This window comes from Equus asinus, chromosome 2 (assembly GCF_041296235.1).
Source record: "Equus asinus isolate D_3611 breed Donkey chromosome 2, EquAss-T2T_v2, whole genome shotgun sequence".
Classification (NCBI taxonomy): Eukaryota; Metazoa; Chordata; class Mammalia; order Perissodactyla; family Equidae; genus Equus; species Equus asinus.
In genome coordinates this window covers 78252548-78274158 of record NC_091791.1, presented here as the reverse complement: position 1 = coordinate 78274158, position 21611 = coordinate 78252548, and the positions used below count along the sequence as shown (strand labels likewise).

Genomic DNA, 21611 nt, shown 5'->3' with positions numbered 1-21611 from the left:
CTTCCGCCATAGCTCCCGCTATGATTAACATCTTCCATTAATGTGGTTCACTTGTTACAGCTGAGGAGCCAATACTGATACATTAGGGTTTACCCTTTGTGTTTTACATTTTGTGGTTTTTGACAAATGAATAATGACATATATTCACCATTACAGTATCCTACAGAATAGTTTCACTGCCCTAAAAATCCTGTAATCCACCTATTCATCCCTCTCTCCCTCCCTCACCCTGAACCCCTGGCAACCACTGATCTTTTTACTGTCTCCCAAGTTTTGCCCTTATCAGAATGCATTATACTTGGAATCATACAGTATAAAGCCTTTTCAGACTGGCTTCTTTCATTTAGCAACATGCATCTAAGGTTCCTCCATGGTTTTTGTTACTTGATAGCTCAATTCTTTTTTTTTTCCCCGAAGATTAGCCCTGAGCTAACATTTGCCAATCCTCCCCTTTCTTCTCTGAGGAAGACTGGCCCCGAGCCAACATCCATGCCCATCTTCCTCCACTTTATACATGGGATGCCTACCACAGCATGGCTTGCCACCCGGTGCCATGTCTGCCCCCAGGATCCAAACCAGTGAACTCCAGGCCGCTGAAGTGGAACATGCACACCCAACCGCTGCACCACCGGGCCGGCCCAGCTCAATTGTTTTTATCACCTGCGAAGCATCGTATCCTGTGACCTTGCTATAATTGCTTATTAGTGCCAGGAGGGTTTTTTTGTTGATTCTTTGGAATTTCCTACATAGACAATCATGTTATCTGTGAACATAGTTTTCTCTCTTCCTTCCAAATCTGTGTACCTTTTATTTCCTTTACTTGGCTTACTGCATTAGCTAGGACTTCCAGAAGGATGTTGAAAAGAAGTGGTGAAAGAGGACCTTCTTATCTTACTGGGAAAGCATTTAGTTTCTCATCATTAAGTATGATGCTTAGCTGTATGTTTTTTTGTAGATATTCCTTACCAAGTTAATGAAGTTCCCTGTATTCCTAGTTTGCTGAAACTTTTTTTTTTATCACAAATGGGCGTTAAGATATTGTGAAATGTTTTTCTGCATTTATTGATATGATCATGATATTTCCTCTTTAGCCTGTTGATGTGATAGGTTACATTAACTGGTTATTAGATGTTGAATCAGCCTTGTATATCTAGAATAAATCCCACCTGGTCACAGCGTCTAATTCTTTTGATATACTGTAGACTTCAATTTGCTAAGATTTTGTTGAGGATTTCTACATCTATGTTCATGAGAGACAGGGGTCTGTAGTTTTCCTTCCTTGTAATGTCTTTGCCTCCTTTTGCTACTAGGGTAATGTTGGCCTCACAGAATGAGTTAGGAAGTATTCCCTCTGCTTGTACTTTCTTGGAGATTGTAGAGAATGGTATCATTTCTTCCCCTAAATGTTTGGTAGAATTCACCAGTGAACACATCTGGCCTGGTATATTCTGATTTGGAAAATTAAGTATTGATTCAATTTCTTTAATAGATATATGCCTATTCAGATTTATCCTTCCATGGGCTTTGGCAGATTGTGTGTTTCAGGGAACTGGTTCATTTTATCCACGTTATCAAATTTGTGGGTATAAAGTTGTCCACAATATTCCTTTATAATTTTTCTGATGTTCATGAGATCAGTAGTTATGGCTCTCTTCCATTTCTCATATTAGCAATTAGCAGTCTTCTCTTTTTCTTAGTTAACCTGTCCATAAGTTCATTAATTTTACTGACCTCTTCAAAGAACCAGCATTTGGTTTTACTGACTTTCTCTACTGGTTTCCTGTTTTCAACTTCATTGATTTCCACTCCAATTCTTCTTCTTATTTTTGTCACTCCAATTCTTACTATTATTTTTGTTTTGCTTACTTTGGATTTACTTTGCTCTTTTTCTAGTTTCCTAAGATGGAAGCTTAGACTATTTGTCTAATCTAAGATCATTAGATTGTGTAATCTTAGATTATTTGTGTAACCTAATTATTTATATAATCTGCTCATGTGATTTAGTATACTACCTTTACACTGCCAATAAAAGCCCCACTCTAGCTCTACTCTGGCTCTGTTCCAGCCTCAACCCACCTTCTCATGTTGTCAAAGTCATTGAGGATGCAGTCATTGAGGACCTCTCTGGGTACATCGGACCGCTGAGTTTACAGCCCAATTTACAGCCCTGAGTGTCATCTAGTGTGACTGAGACTTCTTTTGCAGACCCTGCCTTGGAGGGCAATTGCTTTCAGAGGGTTTGGACAAAATTTAGGCTGAGCGCTACAGTATTCACATATGTTCACTCAAGGCAGCTCATGGTTTGGGATGAAACATGGGTGAAAAGAGAAAGCGGGCAATGGGACTAGGGCCTAGATATTCCCATGCACAGAATACATTTTATTTAACATTTTGTTATTTTGATTTATAAGTTTTAAATGGTTAGACACGAGCTTCATGGGCATCCTGTTAAACTGTTGCTCCAGGCCCTACAAACATGAGAGATGTGCCTGACATTGTAACAACTGCTCAACTAGGAGCATCTATTTCCTACTCACAATTACAACAAGTTCCATTATGCATATGAAACACATACAGTTTACATACCACACCATTTGTACATACATAAGTCCAGCAAACGTAAGGGATATTTCACTTATGCATTTAATGTTGTTGCCCTAATCATTAAATTTATCTCTTCTTTCAAAAAGCTTCATATTCAAATGGTTGCCAGGATTACGGTGGCAGAAAGCGTATGATTACTAACACAAGAGAACGTCTTGTGGTGAAACCCTGATTCCTTTGTAACTTTCACGCGTACAGATTCCAGATTCCTTTTTGACTTTGTAACCCGTGTTCATGATTACTAAAACCTACAAACAATAAAGTTTCATAGAAATACACACATAAACACACAGAATGTATGTAAAAACAGACGAAATCTAAATAAGGTCTGTATCTGACTTAGTAGTAGGGTACTATCAATTTCCTATACTTGAGAAATGGTTATGTACAATATTATTATTAGAGGAAGCTTGGTGAAGGGCACATGAGAATTCTATGTACTATTGTTGCAATTTCTTGTGAGTCTATTTTTTCATTTTACTATTTTTTTAGTTTTTAAAGCTTTACATTGCACAATATACATCTATAAATTATAATTTGTTATATTTCCTAAAGACAACCAAGGCATCAAAACCAAAGCACAACTTCTAATGTTACATTACTTCTAAACAAAATTTTCAAGCTATATGTCTCAAATTCACAGATTTCTCCTCAACATAAATTCTGACATAAACTAGTTGGTATTTTTTGCTAGAAACTTTTACAAAATCAAAAAATCTGTAAGATTTTATACCAGTATTAGCTACGTGACATCAAATGAAATTTTAATTCTTAACAAGACTTTCTATATTTGTTGCACAGATTTTTCCCTATCATTACTTTGGAGTAAAATAAGGCCAGTCTGTGGATGAATGTTACTGAACATTCAGGATGTCAACAGAGCTTTCTCCACAGCGTGAATTCTCTGAAGTATAGTGGATGCTGAATTGTGGCTCAACATTTCTAACATTCACTTCAATCACAAGATTTTTCTCCTGTGTGCGTTCTCTGATGTACAATGAGGTTTGACTTCTGAGAGAAGGTTTTTCCACACATTTTACATTCATAGGGCTTCTCCCCTGTGTGAGATCTCTGATGTTTAGCAAGGTCTGATTTACGGTAAAAAATTTTCCCACATTCATTACATTGACAAGACTTCTCTCCTGTGTGAGCCCTGTGATGCACTGTGAGGGATGATTTGTGACTGAAGGATTTCCCACATTCATTACATTCATAGGGTTTCTCCCCTGTGTGTTTTCTCTGATGTAAAATAAGTCCTGACTTCACACAGAAAGATTTTCCACATTCGTTACATTTATAGGGCTTTTCTTCTGTATGAGTTCTCTGGTGTACAATTAGAGCTGACTTATGGCAGAAAGCCTTTCCACATTCATTACATTCATAGGGTTTCTCCCCTATGTGAATTCTCTGGTGCTGAGTGAGCTGTGACTTCTGGCAGAAGGTTTTCCCACATTCATTGCATTCATAGGGTTTCTCCCCTGTATGTGTTCTATTATGTTTAGTTAGGTATGATTTGTTATAGAAGATTTTTCCACATTCATGACATTCATAGGGTTTCTCCCCTGTATGTGTTCTATAATGTTGAGAGAGGGTTGACTTATGGCTGAAGAATTTCCCACACTCAGGACATGCAAAGGGTTTCTCCCCTGTGTGAGTTCTCTGATGTACTGTGAGATCAGACTTCAAGCAGAAAGTTTTCCCACATTCATAACACTCATAAGGTTTTAACCCTGTATGGATTATTTGATGCCTGGTGAGTACTGACTTATGGTAGAAAGTTTTCCCACATGCATTACATTCATAGGGTTTATCCCCTACATGAGTTCTCTGATGTTGTGTAAGATGTGACTTCTGACAGAAAGATTTCCCACATTCAGGACATTCAAAGGGTTTCTCACCTGTATGAGTTCTCTGATGTACTGTAAGGTGTGAATTCATACAGAAGGATTTTCCACATTCATAACATTCATAGGGTTTCAGCCCTGTGTGTGTTCTCTGATGTTTAGTGAGGTCTGACTTCTGGTAAAAAGTTTTCCCACATGCATTACATTGGTAGGGTTTCTCCCCTGTATGTGTTCTCTGGTGTAATGTGAGGGCTGACTTGTGGCTGAAGGCTTTCCCACACTCATTGCATTCAAATGGTTTCTCCCCTGTGTGTGATCTCTGATGTTTAGTGAGGTTTGACTTCTCCCAGAAAGTTTTTCCACATTCATTACATTGAAAGCGCTTCTCTCCTGTGTGTATCCTCCGATGTCGAGTGAGGTGGGACTTTTCCCAAAAAGCTTTCCCACATTCATTACATTCAAAGTGTTTCTCTCCTTTATGAGTTTTCTGAAGTTGTGAGAGGTATAACTTCCCCTTGAAATTATTCACACTTTCATTACATTCATAGTATTTTATATGGGCCCCATGATGTTTCAAAAGGGTAGACTTCACACACAAGGATTTCCCACAATCACTAAATCTATAGTGATTCTCCTTTGAGGGGGTTATCTGATGTAAGAAGAAGGATGAGTTATCACAGAAAATTTGCTCATATTCATTATATTCACAGTCATTCCCTTCTGTGATCTCCCTCTTCTGTGTATTGTATACTGCCTTTCCAAGGAAGGTTTCTCGATATATGTTATATTCAAAATTTTGCTCTAAAGTTTGTATCTTCTCATGCTGAACAGGGTCCTCATTGTGACTGAAAGTCTTTCCATTTTTAAAAAATTCACTTTTCTCTCTAGGATGAGTTTTCTCATGTTTAATATTGAGTAGCAATTTTCCACAGGCAGTAAATTCATCAGTCTTTTTTCCTAAACAGTTTTTCTTATTGATAACCAATTCCGAAATACAGTTGAAACTCACTCCACATGAGTCACACTGACAGAGTATTTTTCTGGAAGGAAAAGAATTTGTGTCCAACTTAAATGGTTTTCCTATCACATTACCTTGTTCTTTAGTCAGCTTTTTGTTATTGATGAATACAACTTCCCACACACGTTTAGACTGGTTTTCTTGGCTCCTTTCTTTCAGGTGATCAGATTTCCAGACTTCTAGAAATAAGAAAAATTAATCTTATCATATAAAGAAACACATTTCTTATGGAATGTGACCTATACACAAATGTCCTTTGTTGTAGCTGACTTTGATTTCTTGTCTGGTCTCCATGGATGAAAATAACGGCAAACGTCTCTTTTTTCTATTTCTTGGGTTTGAAGTGAAAAAACAAAAATAAGAAACAAAAAGCCTGGCACAGTGGAAAAGGGAGAGGAAACTGGCTATTAGGACACGTACATTTGGTTTCCAATGTCTGAAGAATCATAGTAACTGTTTAAATCTGAATCTCTCCATGTATCCATCCTCCAAAAAACTATAAGGATTAATATAAGGAAACCAAATAAAATTAGCTACAACAACTCATGACTTCAGCATAATTAGGAAACACAGAATACTACTAACTTCAAATCACCACTAAGTAAGGAAATAAATATTCAAATATAGAAGAAAGTGATATAGAACTCACATCTATGGAAAGAGTGAGCTGGAGACTGCGGCAAACTCATGTAAAAGAAGAGGCAAAGAACTTAGAGATAATTAAACACAAATAAAATTACTCCCAGAAAGGGGAAGTCCCACTCTGAGTGGGAAAATACTGAGATGATGCCTCAGTTCTGATAGATGAGAGCTCAAACTACTGGGAAATCCAAAAGAAGGGATTTGTGAAGCATACAGGAAATAACAAAGCAAGAGCTGAACAAAGTGAAGAATAAAATTGTAAAAACAACAAAGTGATCTTAGAAAAGGACTTAAATTACAAACAGCCTGTTATGGACAGAATTGTGAATTGTGTCCCCCTCTCAAATTCATATGTTGAAGCTCTAATCCCCAGTGTGACCATATTTAGAGACAGGGCCTTTAAGGAGGTAATTAAGTTTAAATGAGGTCATAAGGATAGAGGGCTAATCTGATAGGAATCGTATCATTATTAGAAGAGGAAGAGACACCAGAGCTTTCTTGCTTTCCTTGTGGGCAGAGAAAAGGCCATGTGAGGACACAGCAAGCAGGCGGTGTCTGCAAGCTGAGGAGAAAGGTCTCACCAGAAACCTAAGAATAAAGGCAGGATCTCACTCAAAACTGTACACTGATACTATATCATCCACCATACAGTCCATTCAAGAAAAGCAGTATCTTTGAAAATATCTACGTGCCTTTTAGCCATACAAATCCTTTCCCTTCACTGAAAAATCTTCCAAAATCATGAAACTGGATTTAATCAAAATTTATTTCTTTGAAAATTTTCCACGTTCTATAATTATTAATATATTATACTGTAAGTATACTTCTGTACTTGCTTTTCTCACTCTAAGTTTCCAAAATTCATCCACATTGTTGCACATAAATATAGATAAAATACGACTGAGAATATACTGTAATGTACATACTGATTCCTCCATTTGACAGTCTGGTTGATTTTGTTTTTCTGTCATTATGAACAATACAGACAGGTGAACTCTATATATCCCTGGTGAATATTTGGAAAAGTGTCCCTAAAGCAGTGGTACTCAAAAGTGGGGTTTGTGTATCACTGCAAGTCAATATAATGTATGTAACAAGTACAATGTGATGAGATAAATACAGAAATTGAGAGCAGCCATTTAGAAACTTCCTTGGCAATTTCAAACTAGCTTCAGTGAGGTGCTGTTGATGAATCAACTGAATATGTTTAAACCATATAATTTGATAAATTTTGACATTATGATATATATGAATGGATTTACTTCTGGGCTCTGTATTCTGATCCACTTCATCTATGAGGTCTGTCTTGATGTCAACACTGCACTGTCTTATTTATAGTAACTTCATAATAAGTCTTGAAATCAGACAGCATTAGCCCTACAACTTACCTTCCAGTTTTCAAAGTTGTTGTAATTACTCTAGCTCTTTTGCACTTCTATATAAAATTTACAGTGATCTACTTAATTGCTATAAGAAAGGCTGCTGGGAATTAGATTAGGATTATTCTGAATGTAGAGAAAAGACTTTTAAGGGGAAAAACATATTAACAATATTGAGCATTCTGATACATAAACACAGTTCTCTCTCTCCATTTATTTAGGTCTTCAGTTTCTCTCTGCAATGGTTTATAGTTTTCACTGAGGTCTTTCACATCTTTTGCCAGACATACCTACAAAAGATATTTTTCACACTATTGCAAATACTGCTTTTTATTTATTTTTTGTGAGGAGGACGGGCCCTGAGCTAACATCAGTTCCCAATCCTCCTCTTTTTGCTTGAGGATGATTGTCATGAAGTTAACACCTGTGCCAATCTTCCTCCATTTTCTATGTGGGACACTGCCACAGCGTGGCTTGACAAGTTGTGCTAGGTGCGCGCCTGGGATCCAAACCTAAGAACCCCGGGTGGCCAAAGCTGAGTGTGCGAACTTAACCACTATGCCACCAGGAGAGCCCCCGCAAACACTGCTTTTTAAAATTTCAATTTCCAATTTATCATTGGAAGCATATGGAAATAAAATTGATTTTTGTATACTGACTTGTATCCTCCAAACTATATTTACTTAATAGTTCTAGTCATTTATCTGTAGATTCCATTGAATTTTGTACATAAACATATTTTTTTATGACTAAAGACAGTTCTACTTCTTCTTTTCCACTCTGATCTCCATTTCTTCTTCTTCCGTGATTACACTAGATAGATTACATTACATTACTGAGTACAAGTGGATATCCTTGTCTTGTTCCTGATATTGGAAAGAAACTATTCATCTTTGGGTTTTTTTTTTTTATCATTAAGCACAATACTAGTTGGAGGTTTCCTACAGATGCCCTTTTTCAGGTTAAGAAATGTCCCTTCTAAGGGCCAGCCCTGATGGTCTAGTGGTTAAAGTTCTGCACTCTCCACCTTGGCAGCCAGAGTTCATTTCCTGGTCATGGAACCATACCACCTGTCTGTCAGTTGCCATGCTTTAGTGGCAGCTCATATAAATGAACTAGAAGGACTTATATCTACACACTGGGGTTTTAGGGAGAAGAAAAAAAAAAGAGGAAGATTGGCAACAGATGTTAGCTCAGGGCAATCTTTCTCTGCAAAAAAAAATTGGACCAATCTGTAGAACAATATATGACCAGGACATTGTTGGAAACAACAAACAATTAGTAGAGACAAAAAGCAGGGTAAGACACCAACAGAGAGCAGACAAGTTAACATAGAGATCAGAGAAACAGACTATTAATCAAGGTACTCCAGAGAAACAGAACCAATAGGATATATAAGATAAACATATATATCCAAGAAAGAGACAGAGAGAGAGACAGAGATTGATTAAGGAAACTGGCTTATGTAGTTACGGAGGCCAAGAAGTCCCACAGTCTGCCATCTGTAAGCTGGAGAACCAGGAAAGCAAGTAGTATAATTCAGTCCAACTCCAAAGGCCTGAGAACTAGGAGCCAATGATATAACTCCCAGTCAAGGTCAAAGGCCTGAAAAGTAGGGGGCTGCTAGTGTAAGTCTTGAAGTCTGAAGGCCCAAGAATCAGGAGCTTTGATGTCTGAGGGCAGGAGAAGGTCCCAGCTCAAGAATAGAGAGAGAATTTGCTCTTCCTTCACTTTTCTGTTCCATCTGGGCTCCCAAGGAATTGGATGATGCCCACCCATATAGGTGAGGGTGGATCTCTTTACTCATTCTACTGAATCAAATGCTAATCACTTCCAAACACCCCCCAGAGACACCCAGAAATAAAGTTTTACCAGTTATCTGGCCATCCCTTCTGCCAGTTAACTGACAGACAAAATTAACCATCACAGAGACACTCGAAGAGCACTCTGTTAACACCATTGCCATTCTAAGGAGAGTGTGCATGCCCAAGGCAGAGCTCCCTGACAAGCAAGATCAGAGACAGAATACTTGGGAGGAAAACACTTCACTCAAATAGTCCAGCCAAGTCACTAAACAAATAAATTAGCAAGCAAAATAACAAGCAGCCCTGGAGAGAGAAAAGGAATCAGTTATCAGAGTACGTACAAAATATTATCTAAAATATCCATTTTTCAAGAAAATTACAAGACATATAAAAGAAACAGGAAAAGTTCAGATATACGGGAGAAACAGCAGGTCTTTTGCCAAATTGGAGAAGTTTTCAACCATTATTTCTTGAAATACTTGATTGAAGTACCACTCACCTCTCCTTTTGTTACTCTGATGATAGAAATGTTAGTTCTTTTGCTATTGCCTCACTTTCCAAATACAGAGAGAATCCAACCTCTTCACATTACGTCCATGCCTTCCAAATTTGTCTAAGTGACCATAACAAAGACAGCAACCACTCATAAAGAAAAGTACGTAAACTCATAAAGAAACTCATAAGGAAAACTACAGTCCCCTAATGAGTTCTCTAAGTGCTTTGCTCTTCCCAATACTTTCTCCATAGAGATAAGAAAGATCTTACACAAACTTAATTTGTTGCTCATTTGCCAAAATATACTAATAAATTAGGAATAAAATTAAAATCTTTAATAAGACTCATGATATTCTCATCTTTTGGACTACAGCTGTCTGACATCATCTCCTGCCCCTCTTCCCATTAACCACTCCCCCATGGCCACTGTGACTTTTTTCACTATTTCTCAAAAATGCCAAGCACATTCCTACCCATGGGCTTAGCAGTTGCTATTACCCTTGCTGAGAAGAGGCAGAATCCTCACAGCTCACACAATCATTTCATTCAAATTCTGCTCTAATGGTAACAGCACACTCAATCAATTTAACCCTGCTCTAATTTCTTTAATAGTTTTTACCACCACAGGGCATTTAATACACATATGTATGTGTTTATGTGTTTAGCTACTTTTTAAAATTAAAATATATTTGACATATAACTCAAATTTAAGGGGTATGACATGTTAATTTGATATATTTACATACTGTACTAAGATTCCCATCGCTACAGCGGTAATTAACACCTCTTTCATGTTACTTATTATCATTTCCTATGGGAATAATTAAGTTCTAGTCTCTTAGTAAGTTTGATAATTATAATACAATATCGTTGTCTATATTCACTATACTGTGCATTAGATCTCTAGGACATATTTACTACTTGTTACAAGTTTATACCCTTAGACAATACCTGTCCTATTCCCCCACCCCCCAGCCCCTGGTACCTATCATGTTACTCTCTGGTTCTGAGTTTGGCTTTTTTTTAGATTCACATATATGTGATACTATACAGTACTTGTCTTTGACCTATCTCACTTAGCATTCCACATGTGCTTAAGGTCCATCCCTGTTGTTGCAAAAATGGCAGGGTGTCCTCCATTCTCATGGCTAAATAATACTCCTTGTGTGTGTGTATGTGTGTCTGTGTATACATACTCATATATATCAATATATACACACCACATCTTCTTTATCCAGTCATCCAATGATGGGCTCTTAGGCTGTTTCCATATTTGGGTAGTGTGAATAATGCTATGATATACATGGGAGTGCATCTATCTCTTCAATATCCTGTTTTCATTTTGGGTATATACCCACAAGTGGAATTGACAGATCATATGGTGCTTCTATTTTTAAATTTTTGAGGAACCTCCAGATTGTTTTCCATAGTAGCTGAAACAATTTACATCACCACCAACAGTGCACAAGTGTTCCCTTTTCTCCCCATCCTCACCAATACCTGATCTCTGATCTTCTTGATGCTAGCTGTTGTAAATGGTGTGACATGATATCTCATTATGGTTTTGAGTTGCATTTCCCTGGTGATTAGTGATACTGAGTATCTTTTCATGTACCTGTTGGCCATTAGCACTACTTATATAAACTCATTAAGACATATATTTTTTTCACTACTATATTCTCAACTTTTAGATTATACAGGTACTAAAAAATTATGTGAATCAGAAAGTGAATATATGAAAGAATGCCTCACAGCAAAAACGCAGTGCAATGGAGTTAAGGTGGGCAAGTGAAATTGCTTTGAGAAACACAGAGTAACCAAGAAAGAAAATAGTAAAACGAGGTTGCTAAAGACTAGACTGTTGATATATGTCAAAATGGTAAATTTTCAAAAAGCGAATGAAAAAGAACATTTTTTATGAGAGTGGCATCTGGAGGTTGGACTCAAAAATGAGTATTCTTAGTCAGTTCCAAGGATCAGGACTTCTAAAGAGATATTCCTGAAAAACACATTTCAAAGTTGTCAACCTCTAGATTAACCACAGGGAAACAATAAATCCTCTGAAGTTCATCTGTGCAGTACACATTAACTCACCTGGGAATACCTGGCTTGGGAATTCTTCCTCCGATATCCATGGCTCCTCTCCTTGCTCGAGCCTGAAGATCACTTCTGGTTTGGTAACACAATACCCTGTCAAAGTGAAATAATTTAGGACTTGGACCAAGTGGCCTAGACTTGAGGGCCTCTGAAAGAGGAAGAAGCTTCTGGAGCTGCTCAGTGAAGGTATCATTGAACATTTCACTGGAGAGGTAAACAAATATCTTCACAGTGCCCAAAAATGATCAATCAACACTGATTCCTGAATTCCAACCTTAAACATGTCTAAACTCTTAGAGAGTGTCCATCTGCTTCATAATTAAAAGAATTTTAAGATGCTATTTAGAATTACATAACAAATCTTACCCACTGAGACAAGGTTGCTGTAGTTCTCCAGCATCACATCTCTATACAGGGACCTCTGAGTTGAGTCCAGGTGCTGCCACTCTTCCTGGGTGAAGCCCACAGTCACATCCTTAAATGACACTGATCCCTGGAATTTCTGTTCAATCTGAAATGTTCAGAATTAGGTGACATGGAAAAAGTTGTATGAGAACTAATCCTTACCATGGTTACTGTTTACAGATTACCAAAATGGTTTGCAGAATGTCTGTTTTGCTTTATACTTTGGGGGAAGAAGAGAAATCATAATAGAAATATTCTGCCATTGCATTAAGGTATTATTCATGTAAAAAAATTATCAAGTCCTCGCAATGTATCTGGAACTATTCTAGTTCTCGGAAATACTACGATTAATAAAAATCTTCTTGCATTCAAGGAGCTTTTCATCTGGTAAGAAAACATATGCAGTAATATGCCACAAACGCTATGGTCAAAGTACACAGAAGAGAGACTAACGTAACTGAGGAGCAAAATTAGTTCTATTTTGAGCTTCAATGAGGAAGAACAGCTGCTAGATGAAGAGTAATACTGTGTTCTTCATGAATACACAGCCATGGCACATGCAAACGCAGGCAGCCTCTAACACATTCAGGAAATGAGCAAAAGGGCACCCAGCATAGGAGCTGAGAATACAGCCTGCGGCTGTGATAAGACAAACGGCCATGGAGATATTCAGGGAATGGATTACAGAGCAATTTTAGACCAATACTCTCCATAGTATGTGATCACTTTCCACTTTAAAAAATATTTTTTAGCACTACAGAAGTTTTTATTTATAAATTATAGAAATAGATATATTACAATTTTAATTTCATTCTTATTTAGACTTAAAAATGCAGAAAGACAGCCTAATATTTTATTTCGCTACAATACACATTCTAGGTTCCAACTTTTCAATTCAGAGATAATTAGGTTGTGTAGCAAATGAAAAGGGAACAATTTTGGAATTGTTGTACTCAAAATGTCTGTAGAACATTTTTACAAGAAGATATCCAACTGGATTCTCTTCGATATCATCTAGAACGCATGCCTCTACTTTAGGGATCACGGTTCTGGAGAAAGGGGAGCCAAACAACTGACTTGAGCATATATTAAAGTTATGTGACTAAGTTTTTATTTATAAAACCAATTCTCTTAAAAATGGGAGGGGAAGCCAAAAGACAAAACAACATGACTTACATAAACTGTTAGAAACTGGGATGCAAATAGAGCACTGATAAAGGAGACAGACAGCAACAGTATGTAGTCACCAATTCATTGGCAGAAAGGAAATGTTCCCTCAGGGTATATGCATGAACAGCTGAACAGATAACAGTGTCACAAAATTAGCCAGAAAAGAGAAAATAGATTGGGCACTGTATTTCAGAAAGATATGGTTAATATATAATAAAAATAAAGCATAATACTGGAAGTCTAGAATGAAAATAAGAATTTTGTAGACATTAATAATTTGGTGGTGTTTGAAGTCATCAAGAATGAATAAGAAAACTCTGAGAGAACTAAGAGACTGAAAATAACCAAGAATGGAAGTTGAGGGAAAATCACTTTTTAACTGGCTTACAGAGAAAGAACAGGCCATGAAGACCATGCAGGAATTTTCTGAAAGGTGGAAATAAAAATAAGAACAAACAGTTTTAAAGACAATGATATGATCATCCCAGTAGATACAAAAAAGCATGATTTAAAAAAAAACTTCTTGGCAAACTAGAAATAGAAAGGAATTTCCTCAGTGTGATAAAGGATTTTTATAAAATCCACAGCAAATATCACACTTAATGGTGAAATATGGAAAGTGTTCCACTTAAAACTAGGACCAAAATAAGGACCCTGCTAGCTCCAATTTTAGTCAACATTTTTTGAAAGTTCTTAAGAGTAACATGGCAAAACAATCCTATACACAGAAAAAAACAAATAAAAGTATCCAAAATTAAAGTCTTAGAAATTGGATACAAGTTCAATTTAACAAATTTCAGAAAATAAAATTTTTAAGGTACCATCAACAATAGCATGAATAATATGAAAATTTCTACAAAGAAAATTACAAAATATAATGAAGGAAAATAAAAAAGACCCACATAAATGAAGGCATATAATAAATTTCTGGATAGGAAGCCTCAATATTATGAAAATATCAATTCTCTCCATGATGATGTACAAATTCACAGCAATCTCAAACAAAATCCCAGCATATACTTCCTTGTATATTAGATAAGCTAATTCCAAAATATGCAAAAATGCAAAGGGCTAAGAATAGATAAGACAATCTTGAAGGAAAATAAAGCCAGAAGAAATACTATATATCAAGTATAATTATCCATGTGCCATAATTAAAACACTGTGACACAGGCATAAGGATTTTTAAATGTATCAACAAAATGGAAGAGAGCCCAAAAATTGACCCACATATATATGGTCACTTGACTTATGACTAGGGTAACATAAGGACAATTATTTCAATAAATAGTTTAATTATAATGAGTATTTACTGTGATCTGAAGTGTAAGCAGAAATCCATTTTAGACAGTTCATAGATCTAAATTTGAAAAGTAAACCAGTAAAAAGTTTAGAAAATACCATGAAATACTTTCATGACCTAGGGATAGGTGAAGATTTCAACACAACACAAATTATATTAATCATACTATATTAAGAATCTAACCTTATCAAAAGAGAATAAAAATGGAATATACAGAATGGGAAAAGACATTCAGAATACACAGATCTAACAAAGAAATCCTATTTCTAATATAGAAAGAAATTTTATAAATTAATGAGAAAAAAGAGAGGCCATCTCAAGAACAAAACTGACAGCAACTATTTTCATAAAAACTATGGAAGTCAGAAGACACTGGGCAAAGATTTGAATAGGCAATTTGCAAATGAGAAAATCAAAATAGAAGGACATTTTAAAGAGCTAAGAAAACCACCACTAGGAAATTCTAAACCTAGCAAAAATATTTATAAAATGAATATATTTTTCACATAGAGGTCAAAAAATTGTCAACAGGACACATACACAACAAGAAATACTATAGTTATGGAAAATAATACCTCATAGAAGCACAAAACTGCAAGAAGGAATGAAGAAAACTGAAAATGGAATTTAGAGCAACAAGTAATGTCTTGGAATCTATGACACGCACAGAAGTAAAATATATCACAACTCCAGCAACAAGATAAATGAAGTTAAACAGTTTTAAAATTCTTGCATTGTCTATGAAGCAGTAAAGCACTAATTTAAGGTAGACAAAAACAAATTCAGAATACGGCAGAGGAAAAACTTAATTCCTCTGTTTTACTCTACTCATATGCTACTCTGGTCACCAAACGTGTGGAAGTTTTTCCCACACGAAGCAATAACTCAATTCTGACACTACAGCAGCAGATCCCACAGATTAAGGACTCAGTCCCACGAGACTACTCCCACTTCAGATGCCAACTGCAAGTCCAAATTGTCACCTATGCATCTGACCAACTGTACATAAGTCAGAGTTCCCACAGCCTCCTCCTTGGGTTCAGTAATTTGCTAGATTCACTCACAGAACACAGGAAAACAATTTAGTTACTAAATTAACGGTTTATTATAAAGGGATACAACTCAGGAACAGCCAGATGGAAGAGACACATAGGGCAGTGTACAGGGAAAGGAGAACAGAACTTCCATGCCCTCTCAAGGTGCACCACCCTCCAAGCACCTCCCTGGAAGCTCTCTGAATCCCACAGCTCAGGGATTTTTATGGGGGCTTCATTTACATGGCACGATTGATTAAATTACTGGCCATTAGTGATTAATTCAGCCTCCAACCCCTTTACCATCCTCAGAGGTTGGGAGGTGGGACTGAAAGTTCCAACCCTCTAATCCCATGGTCATTCTGGCAACCAGTGTCTCATCCTTAGGAGCATTCCAAAGTCACCTCATTAACATAAACTCAGGTGTGGTTGAAAGGGGTTTGTTATGAGTAACCAAAGGCACCAATTTCACCTTAATTGCTATGGAATCATTTCAGGAACTGGGAACAAAAACTAAATACTATAAAAAAAGATGTCCCTAAAGTGCATATCACTGAGGATATTACAAGAGTCTTAGGAGCTATGTGTCAGGAACCCTGGACAAAGACCAAAATACATATTCCTGACTATATATCACAATATCACAAATGCATATTGTAACATCCAGAGTAAAAACTAAAAAAAAAATACAAAATGGTACAACTAAAAAGCTACCAGATATAAAATAATAAAATGCCTCTCAAGAGGAGAATGGATAAATTATAGTATTTTCATGCAGTGGACTACCTTGTAGTAACAAAAGGAATGAACTACTGGAACACGCAGCAACATGGACGCATCTAACACATATTGAACAAAAGAAGCCTGATATAAAAGTGTACGCACCAATTCTATACATCTGAGTTTCACCAACAGCCAATATTAACCAATAATAATAGAACAGTGCCCACCTCAGGGAAAGGGAGGTTGTTGTTAAACATTGGAAAGGTCATAAAGGAACATTCAGTGGCAGTGAAAACATTAAATATCTTGATCTAGTTGGTGGTTATGTCACCAGTTACCTACACCGAGCTGCTTAAAGACTGACTTAGGCTTAAAGAGTTGCTTGTCGCTTAGTTGCTTAAAAAAGAAAAGTCTCATCAGCAGTTAGTAGCTCCTCAAAGTAACTGGGAAGTCCTTAAAACAACTTTACATACCTAGCACTTTGTCTTGAAGTTATGCTTACTTACAGGAACTAAGACGGCACACTGAGACAGAATGTTGTCAGATGGCCAAACCAGAGAACCAGCCCAAACCAGAAAGATCCAAGAGGGCGATGGGGTGCCACGCACAGAAAGACACATGTACAGAAGGTGCTACACACAAGAAGGAAGTTCTGCACATACCCCAAGATAAAGCTTTCTCTATTCATATTCATCCCCTTCCCCAAATAAAAGGCACCCACTACCCATGCTCAGGGAGCCATAGCTTTGTGAAATATCTCCTATGGTCTCCATTTTATTTGCTGCATGCTGTAAATAAAATTTATGCTTTGTGTGACAACTACTTCTGGTGTAGCCTGTTTAACTCACCAAGAAGAAGGCTCACATTTCATCTGGTGAAAGTTACTAGGATGTACACATGTTTAAAAAAAAGAGCAAGATAGGGTGCCCTTTCTTCCTTTGGGCAGAAAGGCCCTGGGTCATGGTTCCTCATAAAGCTTTGTTTAATTTTCTCTTGCTATTCTGTCTCATGTGAATTTAATTCGTTCTCCGGCCAGACAAACCCACATTTGGGAAGAGAAAATGTCTTCCTCCCCTACAGTTTTGGTGTAGCTGGCAGGATAAAATTTCACTGGCTGGACACTGCTTGCTCCTGGACTGCTGCAGCCCAGAGATCCCGGACTCCCGACGAGAGCTGGCAAAAGGTAAGAGTTTTTACCACGTCAGTCTCCCGGATCTCTGCCGGCAGAGTCCAATGGAAGCAAGAGTGGTGAGTTTTTTTGCTCTTCTAAATTTAGATTAGCAGGAGAAAATGTTGGTGAGGCTAGCTTCTTGGATTCAGCAACTCTAGGATTTGAGTACTCACTGGTTGTAGATCCTTTTCCTCCCAGAGATAGTACTTTTCCTTGTCTCTGTCTTTTTGTTTGTCATAAGACACAGGCATCTCTATAAGCCTGTTGTCTGGGCTTTTTGTCTTATTCTATGTCTTGAGAGCTTGGTTTTGTGAACTTTCTGGTCTCTGCCATTGGAGGATGCATGTACCGGCACACATCTTGGCGGCCAGTCAAGTAGACTGGGGTTCCGGGACACACTCTTTGTCCGGCTGTTTCAGCTCTTGGGGGAGTTTGTCATAAGAGGTCCCAGTTGCTTTCAGAAGGGGCCTTTGTCGTCTCAACCTTTGTTGCTTGCCTTTACTTTCTTAGGCTATTTTTGGGAGTGAACTTTCTGGATCTCTTTTGGGGACGCCTCTTTGTGTCCTTGGTTAAGCTTTGGTTGAGTCGCTGTTAAGATCCTACTCGTCAATTCAGCAAGATGATGGATCATTTAAATTCGGAAAACTTCTAAATTGGGGGGAAAAAGTTGTGAGCGCTCTCATCATAATTTTTATTGGTATCTATGAAAAAAGCCAAATTAAAAAGGAAACACAGAAAATGATAACTAGGTTTAAACCCTGACTCAGGTTATAATTGGATTGGTGAAATATAAAGGTCTAAGTGTTGATAAGATTATAAAGGTTGGAATGCTTGAGCTGATTTTCTTTATAAAGAGGTTATATCAACTTTGCCTGAGTATGTTTTAAAATGTCTGACTGGGAATACTTCCTTATGCAATATTATAAGACTAAGACGTGTCAAGTCCTGGCCATGGGCCCTGTCCCCATGCTGCAGCTCTTCACTGCCCATGGGCCCTCTCCCCACACTGTTCTCTGAATAGAGGAGCACTATTTCCAGGCCTTGAGTCCAGGAAGTCTTTCTTTTGACTCCTTGGTTTGGTGAGCCCACTTGCTTCACCAGCTTGTGAGCTGAAGTTCTAGTTTTCCTTGTGCCTTTCTCTTTTTCAAGGATGGATCTAAATTCACTGCTCCATCAGGAACCTTCTCGGACAGCTGTATGAACCCATGTTTGCTGCCCATGGCTACTCTATGGGGCAAAGTGTGCCATTCAGCCTGAAGAGAATCAGTACCTTAAGCCTGAGGGTGATGGAGAATGAATTAATCCATTCCTTCCTGACTCTATCTCTAATATACAAATTTTACATGGGCACAGGTCGGCCACTTAAGTCATCAGGATGGCCGCCAATCTCCAAGACTCCCATGACAGGTTTCTTTTCCTAAGGCTGGATTGGCATCCCTCCCTTATGGCTCACTCGAACTGCGGGAAACTCCCAATCGGGACTCCAGTTCAAGGAAAGTACCAAACTCTAACCTTTGGTTGAGTATGGGAACCCCTTCTTGGGAGAACAGCTCCAGGATGCAATTGGGTAGACTGTCCCCCAGACCAGCGGAAAATTCTTCACTGTTTTTCTCTGTTCTTTTATCTTTGGGACAATTCACCTGGCACTTATGACTGCCAGGCATAATAGGGAAGGTATACAAGAAAGGCAATGCAGGGGTATGCCCCCATCACCCCTTGCTATAGGAACCCCACAGGCAGAACGGGTAGAATGCTGCCCTAGGTTCAGGAGATTTTCAAGGTAATGGAACCTTTTCTTTCCTCTCTCTTAAAGTGACAGTGGTCATTTTTTTTGGCTCCTTTTAAGCTTTGCAATTGAGAAAGAAAGAAATCTAAAGTGTCAAAGCCTCCACCTCTGGGAGCCCCCCCTCTCTGGTTTCCGGGCCTGATCACCCCGGCAACCAAGTGGGGAGCCCTCTCTTGGCGATTGACTCGTTAAGCATTTTAGGTGGCCTACTGAGTCAGTTATGAGGATAGGAGACCTGTGATTTATTCTGTGAACTGTCCTGATGGTGTTTTGTGCCCTGGCATGGGAACTGTTAAGTGACCTCTATCTCGATAATCCTTGGGGAAAAGGCCATGAGGGTGAGGCCTGATCTCTTTTCCTTTGTTTGTCACCTTCTCTCTTGTCACCAAGTCGAGGTTAAGTTCAGGGTGGACCTAACCAGAACCTGGACCTTCTGTAAAATCGAAAACTTGAAAACTTTTTGCCAGGGAGTTAACTCTCAACCCTGGCGCTGGGAGCCCCAGCCTCCAGCTGGCTCCAGGCCTTTGCCTCCTGCTTCCCTGTCTGGCTCGCCTTGTGCTGGCTCAGGGACTAAGTGCCCTGGGCTAAGTGGAACTTGACTAGATCTTATAACTATGTTGATGCCTGCACTCAGGCGCCTTTGCATCCTTTCTCTGGCCTTGTCAGTTGGACACCAGCTTTACGGCCATGGGGAATGTCTCAAGCATCCCCAGAGACTCATCCCCTGGGTGCATTTTAACTAGTTGGAAATGCTTTCAGTTGGACGGGTTATGCCCCAGAAACTCCAGCTTGGAGAAAACTTGAGGAGTTTCTCTGTGCCTTTGTGATGTAGTTGGACAGGTAGTTCAATCTAGAATGTCATTAAGTTAAACCCAGTAACTTCCAAGTGTCCTTGGAAAATCCTTGCAAGACTGGAAATACAGCTCCAGAGGCAGTTCAGATTCCACCCAGTTCCTTTATCTCAAAAAGGATTATCATCTCCCCTCTCCAGGAACTACTATCTAGCCCATCACTAATTCCTAAGACTGAAGGGGGAAAAAAAAAGAGGGGAAATGTCATAAGCGTACCCTTGCCGAGAAAAAAAATCTAGCATCTTGAGTGTCTTCTCCACAAATATTAGTAAAAGGCTCAGAACAAAATTCGGATTCACAACTAGGGAGCTTTATATTATTGTACCAGATTCATGGAGTGATTTTTTTTAACAATAGCTGTGGAAACTCTGCGTCTGTGTGTCTATATATGTGTGACATTACTTCCAGATGCTAAGGCCAAAACTAAGAGCTCTGTTTAATTGGCTTAAAGTAAGCGCTTACATAAATTCTAAATGCAATAGAAATTAACCCAATGTCTTTTAAGTTAAGACGATATGGATTAATCTTTGGTTAATGAAAGTTTAAGTTTGTTGGTTTGATTAACATGTTTGAATATATCCTCCAGAGTTAGCACTGCATATGATGCAAATATGCAGCCTGGGTTTACTAGTTTAAAAAGAAGAAAAATAAAAGCTCATGCTACCCCTGTTACAAATTTGTCAGCACAATAGCTTTAAATGATAGCTGTTTGTCTAATGTCTCAAAGTTTTTGTGGGTAATCTAAACATCATTATTGGGAACAAATGGTTTAGATATAAATGAAATAAGAGTTTATAGATAACTTTTTTTTAGCAATAATTATAGTTTATGGTATGTGTATTTAAAATAATTTCCAAAGTCTTTTTGGTAACTTGACATTTTGAAGTTTTGCTAGATTAATTTAAATGAATGATAAAATTCATTGAGTAACTAGACCATTTCCAAATAAGATACTAGACATTAATTATTAAATGTAAGTTTGTCTACTTTTGGCTTCTTATTGCAAAGAGGCTAAAAGCGTTTGGGTCTATTGGAAAGTATGCCTCGTGTTTTATTGTAAAGTGGCATGTTTCTAGAAATTATGAAAAGTGTTTAGAATGTTCATATAAAAGATAGTTCCTAATTGCTTAGTTTTTAGTTTTTTATTAGGGTCTGTAAGGGTTAAAAGTTCTAATTAACATGTAATTAAAGCTACTGGAAATTAATAAGAAAAAAAACAGTTCTGAATTCAAGGAATGTAAAATGTGTGTTTTTAGCAAAGAGGGTATAAAGAATGGAAATATT

At 37.8% G+C, this 21611-nt stretch overlaps 1 protein-coding gene across 3 annotated transcripts in view; it reads right to left on the bottom strand.

The window, feature by feature from the left end:
* Nucleotides 1-1149: 1149 nt before the first annotated feature.
* The window catches only part of LOC106827061 (zinc finger protein 33B), an 84312-nt gene continuing 63850 nt past the window's right edge, over nucleotides 1150-21611 (bottom strand). For all 3 annotated transcript variants that reach the window (XM_070491959.1, XM_070491966.1, XM_070491976.1), the window contains 3 exons: nucleotides 12251-12395; nucleotides 11882-11977; nucleotides 1150-5645 (listed from right to left, as the gene is read on the bottom strand). In XM_070491959.1, coding sequence (XP_070348060.1) covers nucleotides 3559-5645; nucleotides 11882-11977; nucleotides 12251-12395 — 2328 coding nt within the window. In that variant the 3' untranslated portion in view covers nucleotides 1150-3558. The remainder of the gene's footprint in view (nucleotides 5646-11881; nucleotides 11978-12250; nucleotides 12396-21611) is intronic.